The sequence below is a fragment of the Mauremys mutica genome, chromosome 9, assembly GCF_020497125.1.
Source record: "Mauremys mutica isolate MM-2020 ecotype Southern chromosome 9, ASM2049712v1, whole genome shotgun sequence".
Taxonomy (NCBI): domain Eukaryota; kingdom Metazoa; phylum Chordata; order Testudines; family Geoemydidae; genus Mauremys; species Mauremys mutica.
Window position 1 is genome coordinate 19236044 of NC_059080.1, and position 14900 is coordinate 19250943.

Below are 14900 nucleotides of genomic sequence, written 5' to 3' on the forward strand. Positions count from 1 at the left end.
AAAGACTGAAAACTATATTACATGTCTCCCCCAAAGAAAGCAGCGTATTTGGATTCACATCAGGATCACTCAGGGAAGGCTTAGGGGAAAGCACATATTCCTGATGGCTCCTAGTTTGTCAGCCCAGCAAAAGGACCTCAGATCTCCAGATCACACAAGAATAATACACTTTTTTTTGCTTGCTTCCTTTTTTAAATGGCTGACTGTAATAAAAACTTAACTCATGTCATCAATGCTAGAAAACAGGGAAATTAACTAAAGCAATATGAAACTGCAGGAAATGTTTCCTTCCAAACTCATTCATGTTTGCACAGAACTGCCAAAGCCACCATGTAATACTGAAGTTTTGCATTACTTGAAACTTCTAGCCTGCATTTTTAGGAGGAGACCATTGCTGTGCAACTTTTGTGTTTCATTCAGAAAGCTTAACCCCCTATTTCTTTTCTTCATTAGAATAATTACAATGGAATTTTGTTATAAGGAATAACAAAAGGAATAACCAGTGTTGACTGGTCCATCCTAATCATCAACACACACGGACCTAGGCAAATTGGAGTTTACCCAATCAGACATATGTGCATAATTGATCCATACATTTTAGTACCAATGCAGGTCAATTGAGTTAGAATGGACTAATGGGCACAGGATGTAACATTCCTTACCTGCCTCTGAGTAGCACTCAAGAAGGTACAGTTTTTCCAACCTTTGAAAGACTAACAAAAAGACTTACCCTTCTCACACTGAATCTCTCTCACAGCTATGTTCTCAATCTCCCTAGCTGGTCACTGTATTAAACCTAGCCCACAAAATGTACAACGGGAACAATCCTATGGCAGGAATATGGATACGGTCACACAATGCTTCCAATGACTACAGAGGAGGAGAGGCATTATTTATAATCATCCAGGGTAGGCATTACTTGATGTCATGGGATGAAATGAAGCAAAAGAGAACATTAGTTATTTCCAACAGTGAGAGCTATGAGGCTGTGATGGGTATCCCCCATGGAAAGGGGTAGAACACTTGCCTGGACAAAATATAACAGAATGAACTTTAAGGAACAATTCTGCACAGGCCAAGAGGAAAGAGGAGGACCTACGTGGTAGAGATGGGCCAACTCTTAAAGTACAGCTCGGAATTACCCCACACATTGTGGGTGTCCAGTTTGGGGGGTGGATTCAGGCTGTTAGAGAAAGAGGTCAGTGGCAAAGTCACGGTATTTGCACTGGGGCCATCTCTGACCAACATACTTTGCCATCTCTAACTTTTATGGTTCTAAGATTTCTCAATGATTAAAATTAGCAAGTGGTAAACCCAACAGGACCAAGAGGAACTGACTTCCAAGAGTAAAGCGTGATCCATTCCGCTGAATGATCGCTTCGAGTAAAATACAATCTCTCTCTGAGCTGATATTCAGGCATTACAGTGTTAATTTTGGGACAGGAGGAAAATCAAGAAAGGTATCTGAGGCCTACTAATGGGAGACACCTTTCTGGGTTTTCTTCTCCCCTGTAAAATCCAGGCTGCTTCCACTGATCTGTTAAGGCCAATTACTTTGACCCTTTTAAAAGCTGATAAGCCAGAGGCTAGAAGACATAGTACCAATAGGTGATAGTGCTGCAGCCTTCCTACGCCCACTGCAATTTAGGGCCTAATGCACTAAGGTGCCAAGTGCTTTCTACTCAGTGGGAGTTAAGGGTACTAAGCCCATTGCAGGATAAGGCTTGGTGCTTTAACATGAAGCTACCTCGCTCCATGGCAAGTTTTGGCTGCTACAATGCTGTAGTGGAATTTTGGGATCAGCTGAGATGCTTTAGCAGCACTGTCTGGTAAAGACATCAAATTTAAGTAAACCAAGTGTTTTAAAACAAACTAATATTAATACAAGTGTTTTCATAAAATTAAAAAGAAAAAAAACTCAAAACAAGCCTTTTTTAAAATGTGTCTGAACATCCCCCTGCAGGATTTGCAACCCAAGCACTGCAGCATTTGGGCTAGTTCCTAAAAACCTGAAAGTGAAACTGATGATGAACAGATGTGAAACTTGCTCCCTTAAATACTTTAAAACATAGAAATGCTGCTCTCTCCAGTTAGAAGAGGGAAATATTTTGGAAGGACACAGAATTTGCCACGTGGAACTTTTGACAATAACCAACTGTACCCTTTACCTTGTGTAAGGTACTAACTTGGACACTTGCTATATGAAAAGAGAATCCATTATTTCATGGAATGAGGGACATACAAACTAGAAAGAGATTTGAAATAGAGGGAAATATACCAAAAATAATTCTCTATCAAGGTCTAATGCAGCAGATCAAGTTGCTAATATTCAAATACTACAGGGCTCAACACCTACACCGGTGGAAATTCAGAGTAATTTCGGTGAAGACAGTGGAGCTACAATGGTGAAAAACAGATGTTATTGAGATCAGGATTAGGCCCACAGTTTCTTCATATTTATTAACTTAAAACCTGAATGCAATATATTATTTTATTATCTACTGTATAAATTACTCAAAATTATATATGTATAAAGTACTGGGGACCCTCTGACACTGCTGAAAATGACAAACATGACAATCTCTGGAGCTATTAAAAACAATGTGACTGCGATAGAGTACAAAAAAACAAAAAAGTGCATGAGCACATTGTGAAAATTGAAATCATTCCAGCCCTGGAATATTGGATATCCATGTTGACTTCGTACTACTGAGGGTAATAGAGAAAAAAAGCTCCCTTGATCATCTCCTACAAATTTTACAAAGCTACTCAGAATACCTGTACTCTGGAGCCTTCAGTGACATTCGGAACAAAGCACCCCAATCTAGTTGTGATGTTACGTGGTCATTGTGTGACCTGGTGCTCAATAAATTTGCAGAGTCATTACGCCCATCTTGGCAGTGTTCAAATGAAGTTAACCAACTGCTGTGAAAGTAAGTACTACTTTTTTTTAAATACAAGGTTTTAAAAATACTGAAATTAAAAATAGAATTTAGTGCATTTAAGACCTTGGTTTTATCCAGACATTACCAGATCCAGTATTAATAACAAGCTTGGGGAAGAAGAGAGAGGAGGAAACGGCTTTCAAAGAACAAGTATTTTATAATTTAGAATAAATCATAAATTAACCTGTCCACATTTTTAAGACCTAATATACAAGAGCGAAGAGCTGAGTGTTCCTTTATTACTCAGGTACTATATTTTTTCCAATAAAAATGTCTTTTTAAAAAAAATTCTTGCTATTGTGTCCCAGCTTTGATACAAGTTCAGCCTTTCAGATAAGGTATTCCACCATTTCTGCATCAGTGAGGTCCTGCCCCAAGCTGTGAACAGGCGGTTTTCTTTCCAAAGTGCTGGAGTGGAAAACTGGCCCATCTATATCAAGAGGAGGAAACAAAACAGAAAGAATCAAGCTGTAACTCCAGTTGCCAACTACAGCTACAGTGGGGATAGGACTGGAACAAGGGAGTTTCCTGCTTATTCATAAAGGCAGTTTGTGATGGTGGCGGAAGACTGATGGCAGCTTTTTTAATTTAAAAATTCAGATTTTCTCTCTCTTTCTTTACTTTCTCTCTTTCATAGTTATGCAGTGATGTATAAATCTGCAGTGACTGCGTTAAAACCAGTATAGACACTCTGGCTATACTAACCAGTATAGTCACACCAACGTAATGGAGATCAGAATCTGTCCCTTTAGCATTAACGTTTCACCAAAGGGCTCTCTGAGACCCGGCCTTTACTGTGATAACCATCTAACTCATATCACCCTACCAACAACTAAACCCATACAATTGGCAACCCCAAAAGGCTCTGCATGACTAGCACCCTGGGAGAGCAATTACACTGACCTCGTACCAATGCCCCACTGGAGACCAGTTGGGTCTAGTTACCTGTTTTGTCTGAATTGTAGGGCACACTGGTAGTGGGGAGTCGCCCTGGTACAAGGGCCACGGCAGAGGAAGCAGCTTTATTTTGTTCACTTCCCCTATCTGTCTGCGTGCTGCAGTCTCGGCTGCCTGTTTTCGAGTGTGCAGACAGCAGCGGGGTGGAGGGAAGGACCGGTGAGGGAGTTGAAGGAATGGATTCCGAGCGACATTCTGGACCCAGCAGAACACCTTTGTGGACAGAAAGGGAAGCAGATTTGAAAGCACTTACGTATAAGGAGCACTGCAGCACTAGTTCTGCCCAGTTCACAGTTTTGCACTCCACCCACCACCCCCCTGCCACCCCTTTCAACTGCCAATCTCAAAGTGCTTTATGAAGGACTGCATTATCCCCATTTTACAGACGGGGAAAGTGAGGCACAGAGGTTGGGAAAACCAAGGTCATTCAGCACTATAAAGGTAATGTTGGAATATGTTTCATCTCCCATGCCCTATCTCCAACCACTAGACAATGCTGCTTCCCCTCTACGGCCCACTACTGTGCAGTCCTGCTCACCCTGAAGTTAATTGCAAAAAATTCCCATTTATAGCAATGGGAGTAGGTTTGGGCCCCAAGCCATCTACAGAAAAAATAACTAATAACTTGGACCAATTACAACACATTTTCTCCAAATAAAGGCTGCGAGCCCTTCAGGCCAGTGACCACATCTTTGTATCTGTTTGTAGCGCACCTAGCGCCCTCGGTCAGTTCATCGTCCTTCCATTGCTCGCACTCCCCCCGAGTGGTTTTAGACCACGCTCCCTTAACAAAGCTGGCAGTGCTTTTGTTAGGGTTACAATGTTACCTAAACTGCCCTTCCAGCTTTTGTCCTCCCTCTTCTCTTCCAATATGGGAGTGCTGCTCAGGGTTGAAGAGTGGGACAGCAAGCCTGATCCAGCATTAGAAATTGACATCAGGGACTTAGCTGGTCTCATTGAAGACAGCTGATCTGTCTTACTGGTCTCTTTCCGGGAGCGCTGCTGGAGGACTTTAATCATGGCATCCTTTTCAATGATCTGAGCATGGAGAGTCTTTATCCTGAGAGGATAACAAAAAGAACAGTATCTTCAGACTGATGCTTCAAAAGTCCACTGTGCTCTTGTAATTATCCTTGCTTTTTAGGCATTCGGGGAATTAGTGCAGCTCTTTGTTAAAGAGAATGCAACTGAACTAACTGGCTTGAATAATGGGTGCTCACTGGCTCACCGTGCCATAGGGCCAGATCATGGACAAGACTTTCTACACTTGAGAGATCTTCACTGAGCTGCCCATCTCAGGCTACTGGACACAACAACTGCAGAGGCCGTTTGAGATCCAAGAGCTGTGGCCAGACAGCAAAGGGATAAGGAAGAGGAGGGATTAATGCTCTTCAGTGAACCTGCACTGTGCCAAACACCAAGACCAACACCCCCATGGAACCACACTGTTAAGACATGATCCAAATTTCTCTGAGCTTGGTGTTAGAGGCACATGTGTGGATGAAGGTGCTGAAGAGGAACAAGAAGAGCAGACAAATAGGGACAGAACATTAAAAAAATAAATAGAATCAAAAGTCTGAGGGGCATTTTACTTATGAATCCAAACCATATCAATAGTGAAAGAAAATGCAATTGTTTTGTTCAACCAAGTGAGCACAACCTGGTATCTCTCATATTTCATTGCTATAATTGAGGCTACCATACCCCGACGGGATGATTCGCAATAGCCTGCCCCAGCCATCAACTTAAAATTACAATGCGCAAGAAGCTGTCTGAGAACGAATTGCATTTTACCTGCCCTCCATGTCAAGACACCGCCTATTGGCCATCAGGATCTCCTCTTCTTCCTTCTGAATGCGAGCTTCCAAGGAGGTGTCGTAGCTAGCATTAGGCGAATGGCTGATCACAGTTGTGTCCCTGAGAATGAGCAGCATAGCAGATAAAGGACCATACGAATCCACTGTCCTCATCCCAACAGCACACAATAATCTCTCAAAACTATTTAACAAAGATATCCACTTCTTTGAGTAAAGGCTTGTTCAAGGTCTCCATTTCTGGCTATGGACCTCGAACCAGGAAAATCCATCTCCCAGCACTAAAGAAACAACAGAGATGCCTTAAGTCACTAAAAACAAGGTCCTACTCTACACACAATCCTGCTCATCTAAAGGTGTGTTTTTAAACTGATTTAGTTAAACCCAGGCACGTTTGTGTGTAGTCAAGGACAAGGATGTAGGGGAAATGGCACTCCAGGATGAGAGGCTAGACACGTATGTTCTCTTTTAAGCTAGAATAGAGTGAATTTATGTCTGATGATTTTAGATATATAGTCCTCTCTCCTACAGGCTAGTGCTCAAATGTGTTGGGTACTGGTTGGATATGGAGCATAAACAGCCCTCTTTCACTTTAACTTCTATGCCATGCACTTAGGGTTCCCCCACTGCAGTGTTCTCAACCTACTTACCATTAGTGTGTTATGTGGGCCACATCCAATACTATCTTATGGCCCTGAGGATGTCACATGGGCCACAGCTCTGTGCTGATTGGGCCGCAGGTTGAGAACCACTGCCCCACTGCAATCTTTGCATAGTCTACTAAACCCACACCAAGCATTTAATGCTGCTATACACTTACATTTCAGATAGATTTAAAAAAAACAAACAAACACGTCCTAGGAACACAGCCTGCCATTTAGGTTAAAAACACCACACACCAAACACTCAGGCTGAGATTTTCAAAATCAGCTAGGGGATAGGGACACCAAATAGGAACTGGGCATCCAAACCCCTTAGGTGGTTTTGACAGTCTCAGTCCGAATGTTAGAGTAGGATAAGAAGAGAGTTTATGTGGATACTTTGTAGCATCCCATATTTTAAACAATGTGATGCAGGCTAATAAAACTAATACGGTAATATAACATCCCATGTTCACTTCAATACCAGTCATCACGCTATGCCATTATACCACCATGTGGGTCCTAACAATTAGAAGGCCCCGTACAACATAAATGCACATTCAAATAATGTTAAGACTGCAGCAGCCTGAGACAGGATGAGAGCTACCAAATCATTATAATGTGCCAATTTTACTTCCCACGTCTGGCAGGGTTAAGAGTGGAGTGGCCAGCATACCTCTCACTCTGCCAAGGCACGAACGGGGATGCAGTGAATGGCAAAACCCCAAAATAAGGAACACAAAGAGACTATTCAGGCAGGAAACTTAAAAATGGTGTCGCCTTGAAATGAGGAACATTTGGGAGGAATGGTGGCCAATCTTAACTTGGAATTAACTTTCTGACCGTCAGATGCTAGTGCAGTAACAGATCTGTCTCTTTAAGGACCAGCAGTTAGAAGGAAACAGGAAACTAAAATGTGGAAATGGGAGCTTTCCTGACTCTGGAAACCTTCCTTGCTTGTTTATTTAAATACAATGTCAACTGGCTTAATGTGTCCTCTCCCCATATGTGACAACCAACAGACCACACTCCTAGTCATCAGCGTGGGCTGAAAATACAACATGTCCCCTGGATACACTTTAAAGAAGCCATTTAGAGAAGCTGGAAAACACTGCACAAGAAGCATTAATACCTTGAGGTAACAGGCTGCTTCTGGAATGAGAGAAGATAACCCTTTAAATGCTAACACTGCAGATGTTGCAACTCTCCTCGCTGAACTTGGGCAAAAGTAGCAAAGGTGCAACATCTGCACTTGAATCTGGTTTACAAAATGGCCAAAAAAACCTCTTCTGTCAGGAGCCAGGCACCAGTTAGCAATAAAATCACATGTAAGCACTACCCAATTGCACCCCCTTAGCAGCACTTGCTCACCAGCTAACTGAAGCCTATTTACAGCCTATTTAGTTCTGGATAGTCGTCTTGGAATCTAAGCTGGATACCAAATTTCAGACACCATTCCCTCCCTGCCCCCACAAACGATGTCATCTCTACGCCGCCGAGCGGAATTTCTGTGTATGTGTCTCTGGTTAGCAGCCATATTGTGGACAAGACCATAAAGTAATTTGCAAAAACAGTCTGGTGAACAAGTGTGGCATTCAGGCCGAACGATGTGAATCACCAAGCTTCCCCCATCTCACGTGACGGCAGCAAGGACAGATGCTTGTAAATCTTTTTCTGCTCTACCATCTATTTTTGAGTCAGCAGCTTCCAGGAGCCATTCAGATGAATACTTGTATGAAAACACAGTTATTTCATTTGATGGAACAGTCCCTTCAAAGTTTCTAAATGCTGGCAACTACGCAGGAATCCCAGCAAAAGCAGCCAAGCTCCACCTCTATTCCAGGAGTTTTAGCTGATGATGTGTGGAGGGCAAGGGGAGGAGTCATGGAAAAGCGAGACTCAGGGTATCATTCATCGGTAGGAAATACGACATTCTACTGGAAAAATACCCTGCTATGAATAGTTTCATTTACCTCTGAGCAGCCACCGTAGCTGCCGCATCCAAAGCAAACTGTCTCATCACGCTCTCCTCCAGGTACTTCTGTTCCCATTTAGTCATGTCGGCTTCCAGGGCAAGAATTCTCTCCTCCTTCTCCCGCAGGAGTTCCATAAGTGCTGTGGCGCTGTACTCCGAGGCGCTGGCAGTCTGAGATGTACCTTGACGCTGATTTTCAAAAGAACAAAATGCATCAGAAGAGATTTGGAAGAGCCTGTTTTCACATGTGGGATGAGGAGGCTGGATTAGTTATCAGCTTAATGGAGCAATCACTGGGCAGAATTCTATGGCCTGCGTTAGGCAGGTCAGACCAGATGATCGTAATGGTCCCTTCAAGCTTTAAAATCCATAAATCACCAGTTGGGCAAATCAGCTGAGCTCCACTGAAGCCATTGAAGATATGCTGATTTACCCCAGCTAAGAGAATGTGGCCCATGAATGATTCTTTTCATGAACACTGTGACCCAATTAAAATATTAGATAATACTCCCCCCCACACACCCACCAACACTACTCTCTCTCTATACACACATACACCCCTTTACCCCAATATAACGCTGTCCTCGGGAGACAAAAAATCTCACCGCGTTATAGGTGAGACCGCGTTATATCAAACTTGCTTTGGCCCCCCCCGTCCCTTGTTCCCTGACCACCCCTTTCAGAGACCCCCATCCCTAATCACCCCCAGAACCTCACCCCCTACCCTGTCCCCAGACTGCTCCGACCCCTATCCACCACCCCGCCCCACCCCCTGACAGGCACTCACCGGCAGTGGCAGGAAGCGGAGCAGCCCGGCCCCAGCCCGCTCCACTCCGCCACCTCCCAGCCGCGGCTCTCCGCTTCCTGCTGCCGGTGAGTGCGGGGAGGTTGGGGAAAGGACGTCCCCCTGCACTCACCTGCGGCAGGAAGCGGGGTGACGCGGCCCCAGCCTGCTCTGCTTTCCTTGCCCCAGCCCCAGCTGTGTCGCTGGGGGGCGGCTGGGGAAAGGTCCTGCACTCACCTGCCTGGCGGGAAGTGGAGCGCCGCGGCTGGGAGCTGGTGGAGTGGAGCTGGCTGAGGCTCAGCCGCTCCGCTTCCCGCTGCCGGTGAGTGCGGGGAGGTTGGGGAAAGGACGCCCCCCACACTCACCTGCGGCGGGAAGCGGAGCGCTGCGGCTGGCGGACTGGAGCAGGCTGGGGCCGGGCTGCTCCGCTTCCGCTGCTGCTGGTGAGCGCGGGGGGAATCCCTTCCCCCGAGCGACACAGCTGGGGCCGGGGCGAGGGAAGCAGAACCGGCTGCTCCCGGCCCTCCGCTAATCCCCTGGGCCACTCTGAGACTCCGGGGCCCCCAAAAGTGCCCTCCCACAGCTCCTGCCCCCCAGACCCTGGGAGGGGGGGAGCCCCTGACCGCCCTCAAAACCCTCTGCCCCTTATCGAACCTCTTGGTCCCAGCCTGGCCTGGCACCCTTAACACACTGCTCAGAGCAGTGTGTCAGAGCTTTACCGCCTTGTATGCGAACCCACCTTATATCAGGTCGCATTATATTGGGGTAGAGATGTGTGTGTGTGTGTGTGTATATATATATATATATTCTGGAAAGCTGTATCATGTTACTCAGATGTGGTGCCTAAAGCCCATCCACACAGCCAAAATAATAGGGGTCCCAATTCCAGATTTACACTAATGTAAGTAATGCCTCTACCTTAAACGGAGTTACACCAGAGTAAGCAAGATCTGAATCAGGCTAAAGAGTTTAACAATCATTGGTAACGTTGTTGTGCCCACACTGAGTTATGAACAAGCTATGTGGATAAAGCCCAAGCCACATCATAACCAGGTTAAACAAATGCTTTTGCCTCTATTGAGCAGATTTCCAACACAGCTCCAATCACAAGATGCAGCATGTGATATCATTCACTTATTACGAGAAGGAATATAATTAGTTAGAAAAGCAAGCTTTGTTTATAATGCAAAGATGGAGTGTGTCTGGCCCAATGGCAAAAAGCCACTAGAGGCAAGGGAACTAGAACTAGGAGGAGACAATGTATGAGACCCCTTGTAATTTTTGCAAAATTAATCCCGGGTATTAGAAAAGAGGCTGAGATTAGACATTGTCACATATAAAGTGGGATCACATGCTATACTTGGGAACTGAGGGAGGAAAAGTAATTAAATTCTAAGAGGAGGTTTGGAACATAGATACATTTATTCCATTTGGCGCCAATAAGCCAAACAGAGGCATACCGGAAAATACAAAAAGATGTTTGAGATTTTCTATGCTAAAAGCTCAAAGAATAATATTAAACAGGAAAGTATTACAAGGAGATCTTTTCTTGGAGTGCAAGATCTTGTGCCCAGAAAGCTAGTTATGAAAAGCTCATTTATAAGAGAAGGAATCAAGCAGACAATCTAATATGTGTGGCTCAGGATTCAGGATTATTTTACATTTTCTGTTTCCTTAAGAGGAACCATGGTTTAAAGCAGAAATCTTGTTACGTCCACTTACAAGTTGTTGGTTTTAAATAACATTGGAATTTGTACACTTCAAATAATTCTAAATTATGTCAATTCAATATATTTTCTATACTAGATAGGAAGAATTTTTTAAGATCTAGAATAACATTTATATCTAGACCCATTACAGAATGTGTTAAATCTGGTCTTCTTTCAAGACAGTTTCATCAATAATATAACTTATTTCTTCCTTCATATATTTATGTTCAAACTTTTTTTTATTAATCCTATCATTAGAGTCAATCATATATCATATAATTTCTAGTAAAAAAATGGAAGTAGTTTACCATTTAATTTACTGTCTATTAGATCGTGGCATATGTTTCAGTCAACTGGATTTTTAATTGTAATCTGAGACAGCCCCCACTGTCCCCAAAAAACAGTTAACTGCAAACTATCATATTGTAGTAATTCTTCTCCCTCACTTTGGCATGTCTGCATTTGCATTGTTAGTCCTCCTTTATCTTGTGTTAATTAAAACAATTGTTAATTCTAGAGCAAATGTTTGTTCTAGGGTTTAAACATTTGTTCCTAGTCACATTTAACTCTATGTTGCAGTTAGGGCTGAACACAACTAGGAACAAATGTCTGAATCCTACTTACACCAGAATTTACAATCACATTAGTTAACGTTTGTTAACATGAGTTCAAACAGGACTAAAAATGCAAATTCAATTCATAGTATCCCCAGAAAAAATGTTTTCCTTTCTTCCCACTGTAAAAACGGGCTTGATACAAATTGTTAGAGCATATTGTATATTAGCGGTTACAAATTTCCATCAACAGCATTTATGTTATCAGGCTTCAAAAGCCTTCCAAAGAGCCTTCTGTCTGCAGGCCAATGTTTGAGGCTGTGTGAACAGATGTGACCACCCAAAAAATTGTGTGTGTGTGTGAGTGTGTGTGTGAGAGAGATTAGGGGTGTCTTAAAACCTTATTACAAATTAAAATGCAAAGCAGGATTCATTAAGAGTCCAGAACAATTTCTAGATATATGCCTGCAGCCTCCCAGATGAGGAATCAGCTATTATTTTTAATTTAAAAACTTTGGGATAGATTTAAAAGTTTACTCAATTAAGTGAAACCAATACCAACCTAGCAAGGTAATGGCAACATTTTGCAAAAGAATAGTTTTGCTATAGTTCTATACAAAAGAGGGGAAAGATCATGCTCTGCTGCATGTTTTGTGCATGGTTAGACAGGAAAACCTTACAAGAAATATATTTACATGAAAAACTGCTCAGTGCATGGACTAATCCTGGTTACCTGCTGCATCCGGAGAGACTCCAGTTCTCTCTCCAGGCGAGTTCGGAGCCGGTGCTCCAACTGTTCTCGCTTCTCACACGCTGCCTGCAGCTGAACCAATGCCTGCTGCATCTTCTCCACCTTCTCGACATAAACCTGCTTCTTTTTCAGCTGAAACAAGAGAGGACAATGATCATAATGTTAGTTCCCACCTGCTCCATGTACTTCTTTCCTCTTCTCTCATTCCCAGTCACAGGCCCTATCTAGATGCCCTCCCCATCCCATTGCCTTAGTATCGGAGCATTCACAGGCATTAACGAACATATCCTCACCACCTCCCTGTGAGGCAGGAAAGGATTATCTCCATTTTACAGATGGGGATCTGAGGCACAAAGAGGTTACGTGACTTGCCCAAAGTCGCACAGGCGGCTTATGTCAGAGCCAGGAATTACAGCTTGTCAAAAAATGCAGAAAAAGTTTTGAAAACATGGAAGTTTTTGACCAGCTCTACAAAGAATTACACCCAGAACTCCCGCGCCCCAATCCGAGGCCATAACCTTCCGAGCATGAAGAGGACCAAAAACACATTATAACTAGGTTAAGGACTCGTATTCTCTCCACACTGCAGACAGAACAGTGCTAGCAACAACTGTGTGTGGTTCTAGGCATTGTTCCTGCGGCCAGAGCGACCTAGGAAGTTCCACTCTATTCTTCTCTCTCGCTGCCCCCAAAGACTTATGCTAGCCAAACCACATTAACCTGACCTATCAAACCCATCAGGCTGGGAGACTCATTTATGAAACATTAGGGCCCCAACAGGGTTAAATCATAATTCAGACTTGTGTGATTTTGTAACCTCAATTTGGTGCTATCTCCACAAGCAAGCCCAATCTGGATGAGGGTACTACCAGGTCACAGCAGACTCCCCCAGTATGGTAGTGTTCACAGTAATGAGATGTTAAAGACTACTTTGGGGAATCAGACTATAGTCCCATCTCCAGTCTGAGATCTACCACATTTAAATACCATACTATAAACACACCCAAGGGCCGTGCTAGAATATGGTTTGGCCTTTCTCATATGGAGAGGCCCAAACCATGTGTTATCCGTGTTAAGGAACCATGGCCCAAATCTGTTTGAAGTGTTTAAACACAGTGGATACTGCAGTCCAAATGAGGCCTACAACACAGCTATAAAGAGGTTGCCAGAGGGGTAAAATACAAACACAATTATTGTTAGCTGGGTTTGGGCATCAAGAGCTGGGCAGGACCCTAAGTTATAACAACCCACTGACTACCCCTGGGAGAATTCTGCGCCCCTGCAGCACAGCAGAAAAATGCCCCCCCCCCCTCCTCCCCCGCAGATTCTCTTTGTTTCCTTGCAGAACATGGTTTCTGTGAGGAAGAAAAGAGAAGCTACGCCAGAGCTCACTCACCTCTCCCCCTAGGGGGCTTTGGGCATGGGGGGGGGGGGGTCCAGATGCACAGGGGTTGGGCGGATGGGGGAACAAGTCCCTGTACAGTGACCCTTCCCCCCTCATGCACCCCCTTTCCTTCTCTGCACCCAGAACCCCACACCAAGTCCCTGTGCATATAGATTCGCCCCCCTCAAATTGCACCCCACAGAACCCGGGTACTCTTGAGGGAATTGTGCGCCAAACAATTAAAAATTTTAATATTCTGCAAAGTTCTGCATATTTTATTTGTTAAAATAACGCAACAGAATCAGACCATTTTCAATTATTTTAGTAATTTATTTCAAAATACTTGTCAGAAAATAATTGAAAACGGTGTGATTCTATTGTGTTATTTTGACAAATAAATATGCAGAATTTTAAAATATTGTGCACAGAATTTTTAATTTTTGTACAGAATCTTTAATTTTTGGTGCAGAATTCCCTCAGGAGTAACTGACACAATAATGGCTGAAGAAGGTGGTACTTCCCGGGAGAGTCATAATCCAATTTGCAGGGAATCCTGTGTTGCAAAATTTAGATTCTCTTGATTTCACCATGTCATCCCTTCAAAAAATTCTCATCATATGCTCCTCAGTCCCTCTGCATCAAGCCACTATAGACAGTGCTTAATTTGTAATGAAAGAGATGCCGAGGCTCAAGCAATTTTTTTTACTTTCGTAACTGATGTGGCAAGCCCAGAGGTGCTGGGGCTATGAACTGCCAAGCCTAGTGGTGCAGGGGCTCAGCACTGGCACAAATTAAGTACTGACTATCGAGAACCCAGTGTGAGTAATACAGTAGGTAAGCTCCAAACAGCAACATCTTATTTTCCACCAGTCCCAAGTCTGGTATCATTTATTCCCAAACTCAGCAGACACCTAGGCCTGGTCTACACTACAATTTTAGGTCGAATTTAGCAGCGTTACCTCGATTTAACCCTGCACCCATCCACACGACAAAGCCCTTTTTTTTTACTTAAAGGGCTCTTTAAATGTGCTATGTAATGTTACCAGCAAGGTTTACCATGAAAGAGTGGTATAGACACATTGTTCTATAAAATGTGTCTTTTTAACTACCATTCTCCCTTTTTTTCCTCCACCAGATGCATATGTTTCTCCTTCCCAGAGGCTAGCAAAGATTAGAAGGCGAAAAAAAAGCACTCAGGATGAAATGTTCTCTGAGCTCATTCTGTCCCCCCACACTGACAGAGCACAGCAGAATGCATGGAGGCAGACAATGTCAGAGTGCAGGAAAGCACAATATGAACACGAGGAGAGGAGGTGGGCTGAAGAGACTAAGTTGCGGGCTGAAGAGAGTAAGTGGCAGGCTGAAGATGATAGGTGGTGTCAGCTT

The 14900-nt window shown here is 43.7% G+C and overlaps 1 protein-coding gene across 3 annotated transcripts in view; it reads right to left on the reverse strand.

Annotated features, from left to right (window-relative positions):
* Positions 1-492: 492 nt before the first annotated feature.
* The window catches only part of AMOT (angiomotin), an 88337-nt gene continuing 73929 nt past the window's right edge, over positions 493-14900 (reverse strand). For all 3 annotated transcript variants that reach the window (XM_045030562.1, XM_045030560.1, XM_045030559.1), the window contains exons 8-13: positions 12113-12262; positions 8331-8521; positions 5697-5819; positions 4730-4962; positions 3891-4115; positions 493-3375 (exon numbers count right to left, since the gene is read on the reverse strand). In XM_045030562.1, coding sequence (XP_044886497.1) covers positions 3275-3375; positions 3891-4115; positions 4730-4962; positions 5697-5819; positions 8331-8521; positions 12113-12262 — 1023 coding nt within the window. In that variant the 3' untranslated portion in view covers positions 493-3274. The remainder of the gene's footprint in view (positions 3376-3890; positions 4116-4729; positions 4963-5696; positions 5820-8330; positions 8522-12112; positions 12263-14900) is intronic.